Source organism: Colobus angolensis, unplaced genomic scaffold, assembly GCF_000951035.1.
Source record: "Colobus angolensis palliatus isolate OR3802 unplaced genomic scaffold, Cang.pa_1.0 Scaffold22, whole genome shotgun sequence".
NCBI lineage: Eukaryota > Metazoa > Chordata > Mammalia > Primates > Cercopithecidae > Colobus > Colobus angolensis.
This window is the reverse complement of record NW_012115377.1, coordinates 1,823,353-1,827,074: the sequence shown is the minus strand read 5'-3', so window position 1 is coordinate 1,827,074 and position 3,722 is coordinate 1,823,353. Positions and strand designations below refer to the sequence as shown.

The following is a 3,722-nucleotide window of genomic DNA, read 5'->3' as shown; positions in this document are numbered from 1 at the left end:
TTTTTTTGTAGAGACAAAGTCTTGCATGTTGCCCAGGCAGGTCTTGAACTTCTGGGCTCAAGCGATCCACCCACCTCAGCCTCTTAAAGTGCTTGGATTGCAGGCCTGAGCCCCGGTACCCACTCTAGTTAGTATTTTACATCCCTATGATGCTTCCCTTTGGTTTGGTTTTCGTTGCTCTGTCTTTGTGTGGAGGTGCTGCTTTTCCACGTAGAATTCTGACATCTCCTCTTAAAATAAATTCAAGTTTAAAAATTGTTCATTTAGGCCAGGTGCAGTGGCTCACGTCTGTAAACCCAGCACTTTGGGAGGCTGGGGCTGGCATATCATCTGAGGTCAGGAGTTCGAGACCAGCCTGGGCAACATGGTGAAACCCCATCTCTACTAAAAATACAAAAATTAGCCAGGTGTGGTGGCGGGCACCTGTAATCCCAGATATGCAGGAGGCTGAGGCAGGAGAATCGCTTGAACCGGGAATGTGGAGGTTGCAGTGAGCCGAGATTGTGCCACTACACTTCAGCCTGGACAAGAGTGAAACTCTGTCTCAAAAAATTAAACAAACAAACAAATAAATAAAACAAGCTATGAAATAAAGGATAGCAACTGTGGGCCGAGGAGTCAGTGAAGAGGAGAAACTATTACAGTTTCTCCTTGTTTCCACCTCTAAAAGCGGAGAGGCCATTGTTTCCAGAACACTTGGATCATGGAGTCTCATCACCCATCCTGTCCTCCCCTAAGCATGTTCCAGGAAGGATGCTTGTGGGTGCTGTGGGGTTACTTGGCCAAGTGCAGGTGAAGCCAGCGCAGGAAGCCCAGCCCTAATTCCACACGGGTTTGGACGCTGCGTCCCCAGCCTCTCTCTGCAGGACACTGAGGCTCCCGGCTTCCCTCCCATCTATCTTCCCCCTCAGTGCCTGGGCCATGTTCCTGGACCGTCCCCAGCAGTGGCTCCAGCTCGTCCTCCTCCCCCCGGCCCTGTTCATCCCAAGCACAGAGAATGAGGAGCAGCGGCTAGCCTCTGCCAGAGCCGTCCCCAGGAACGTCCAGCCATATGTGGTGTACGAGGAGGTCACCAACGTCTGGATCAATGTGAGCAGGACAAGCGCTGGCTGTGTGTCTGCCTGGGCCCTGGAGTCACACTGCCCCCACCCCCACATCCCAGAAGGCTGAGTGTCAATGACGGGTGGGGTTTGCCCTTATGTGGAGAAGTGAGCTCAGGCCTTGGCCATCCCTGGCTGGCAGGGAAGAGGGTCTGCAGAGCTGGTGAGTCTGGCAGCTATTGGAGCCTCTCCCCTCATCTTTTTTTTTTTTTTTGGAGACAGTCTCGCTCTGTCACCCAGGCTGGAGTGCAGTGGCACAGTCTCAGCTCATTGCAACCTCCACCTCCCCCCGGGTTCAAGCAATTCTCCTGCCTCAGCCTCCCAAGTAGCTGGGATTACAGGCGTGTGCCACCACGCCCAGCTAATTTTTTGTATTTTTAGTAGAGATGGAGTTTCACTGTGTTAGCCAGGATGGTCTTGATCTCTTGCCCTTGTGATCCGCCTGCCTCGGCCTCCCAAAGTGCTGGGATTACAGGTGTGAGCCATCGCGTCTGGCTTTTTATTTTAATTTTATTTTTTCCTAATTAGAGACAGGGTTGCTCTGTTGCCCAGACTGGAGTGCAGTGGTACGGTCATAGCTCGCTGCAGCCTCGACCTCCTGGGCTTAAGTGATCCTCCCGCCTCAGCCTCCTGAGTAGCTAGGACTACAAGCCTGCACCACAATGCCTGGCTAATTTATTTATTTATTTTTAGAGGTGGAGTCTTACTATGTTGTCCAGGCTGATCTCTCAAACTCCTGGGCTCAAGCAAATCTCTTGCCCCAGCCTCCCAAACTACCGGGATTACTGGTGTGAGCCACCATGCCCAGCCACCCACACCTTCTGACGCATCTTCTTTCCCCTTTCCGGACAGGTTCATGACATCTTCTATCCCTTCCCCCAATCAGAGGGAGAGGACGAGCTCTGCTTTCTCCGCGCCAATGAGTGCAAGACCGGCTTCTGCCATTTGTACAAAGTCACTGCCATTTTAAAATCCCAGGGTTACGATTGGAGTGAGCCCTTCAGCCCCAGGGAAGGTGAGCAGAGCCTGATGAATGCTGTTGACTCTGTCCCGGGACAGGACAGAGCTCCCAAGGGTCATGTCTGGATAGAGAGGCGGGGTGGTCCTGGAGCTGGGCCCGGGCTCTTCCAGGTTAGAACAGGGACACCATGGACGCCAGGGCCAGGTGGTTCTCTGGGGTGGGGCTTTCCTGTGCACTGAGCGGCGTCCTTGGCCTCCACCCACTCCATGCCAGGAGCACCTCCAGTTGTGACAACCACAGATGTCCCTAGATGTAGTCCGGTGCCCTCTGAGGGCAGAGCCCACACAGCAGCCAAGGCGTCCGCCAACACGGGGGACAGAGACCCCAGGGAGCGAGGCGTCTGGGAGTGCAGGAGCTGAGGGGCGAATGAGCCAGGGATGGGCGATGCCGTAGGCTGCCGCAGAGCTGAGTACAATGCGGACCGAGGAGTGACAACTGTCTCAAGCTAGCATCAGAGTTCTCCTGGGTGGGATGCAGCCAGTGCAGACTGGCTGAGCATCTTGAAGGGGAGCTGTCTTCGGCTCATTGGTGTTTCGCTTTCTGTCTGTCTGGCTTAGCCACCACCACCTGGCATTGGGATTTCATGTACATGCTCGTTTTGCCCCCTGTGGGAAAATGGGCCAGCCCAAGCACTCACGTTTCAAATGTGGTCTCAAGTAGAGCCAGCCACAGCTGCCATTTTCCAGGGGCACAGACCCTCCAGGCTGCTGCAGTGTCACCAGGGACCCCTGGCCTGTGAGGTGGGCACACCAGATTTCCCAGCACCCTGCTCAGCCCCCAGCACACACCATGCATCTCCTAGACGGCAGGTGCATGGCAAGGAGGTGACCCCAAGTGATGTTGCATCAGAAGGTACACGTCAGGATGCGGACAGGAGCCTGGGTCTTGGGGCTGGGTGGGAACCCCTGTCCTCCCCAGGTCCCGATGCTACAAGTAACCCCACCCAGACCTCTACGCCAGGGAAACCACGTCTACCCTCCCGTGCTGTTCGTCCCTCCTGACAGACACATTTCCAACAGCTTGTTTAGACCTAAAAGGTTAAGAAAAGACAGTGAGCCCTCAGTTACAAACCGTCTCAGTGTGTTTCTACTGCGTGCCATGATGCGCCCCGCAGTCATTCTTCACCTGGTGAAAATTCAAACGTGAGGTCAACCCTCCTACCCCCCCAAAAACAATAATAAAACCAGCAGAGCCCTGGTCTCTAGCCCTAGCTTTCACCAGCGTCTTGTTCCAGCCGAGGACGTGGCTCACACCTGGAATCCCAGCGCTTTGAGAGGCCGAGGTGGGAGGATCGCTTGAGCCCAGGAGTTTAAGGCCAGCCTGGGCAACATAGTAAGACCCTCTCTCGACCCCCAAAAAAGTCGGCCAGGCGCAGTGGCTCATGCCTGTAATCCCAGCAATTTGGGAGGCTGAGGCAGGTGGATCACGTGAGGTCAGGAGTTGGGAGACCAGCTTGACCAACATGGTGAAACCCTGTCTCTACTAAAAGTACAAACTCTAGCTGGGCATGGTGGTGGGCGCCTGTAATCCCAGCTACCTGGGAGGCTGAGGCAGGAGAATCACTTGAACCCAGGAGACAGAGGTTGCAGTAAGCCAAAATT

The 3,722-nt window shown here is 54.7% G+C and overlaps 1 protein-coding gene across 2 annotated transcripts in view; it reads left to right on the top strand.

Annotated features, from left to right (window-relative positions):
• Positions 1–3,722, top strand: part of DPP9 (dipeptidyl-peptidase 9) — a 48,982-nt gene that overhangs the window by 28,624 nt on the left and 16,636 nt on the right. For both annotated transcript variants that reach the window (XM_011943471.1, XM_011943470.1), the window contains 2 exons: positions 912–1,089; positions 1,953–2,115. In XM_011943471.1, the coding sequence (XP_011798861.1) occupies positions 912–1,089; positions 1,953–2,115 (341 nt within the window). The remainder of the gene's footprint in view (positions 1–911; positions 1,090–1,952; positions 2,116–3,722) is intronic.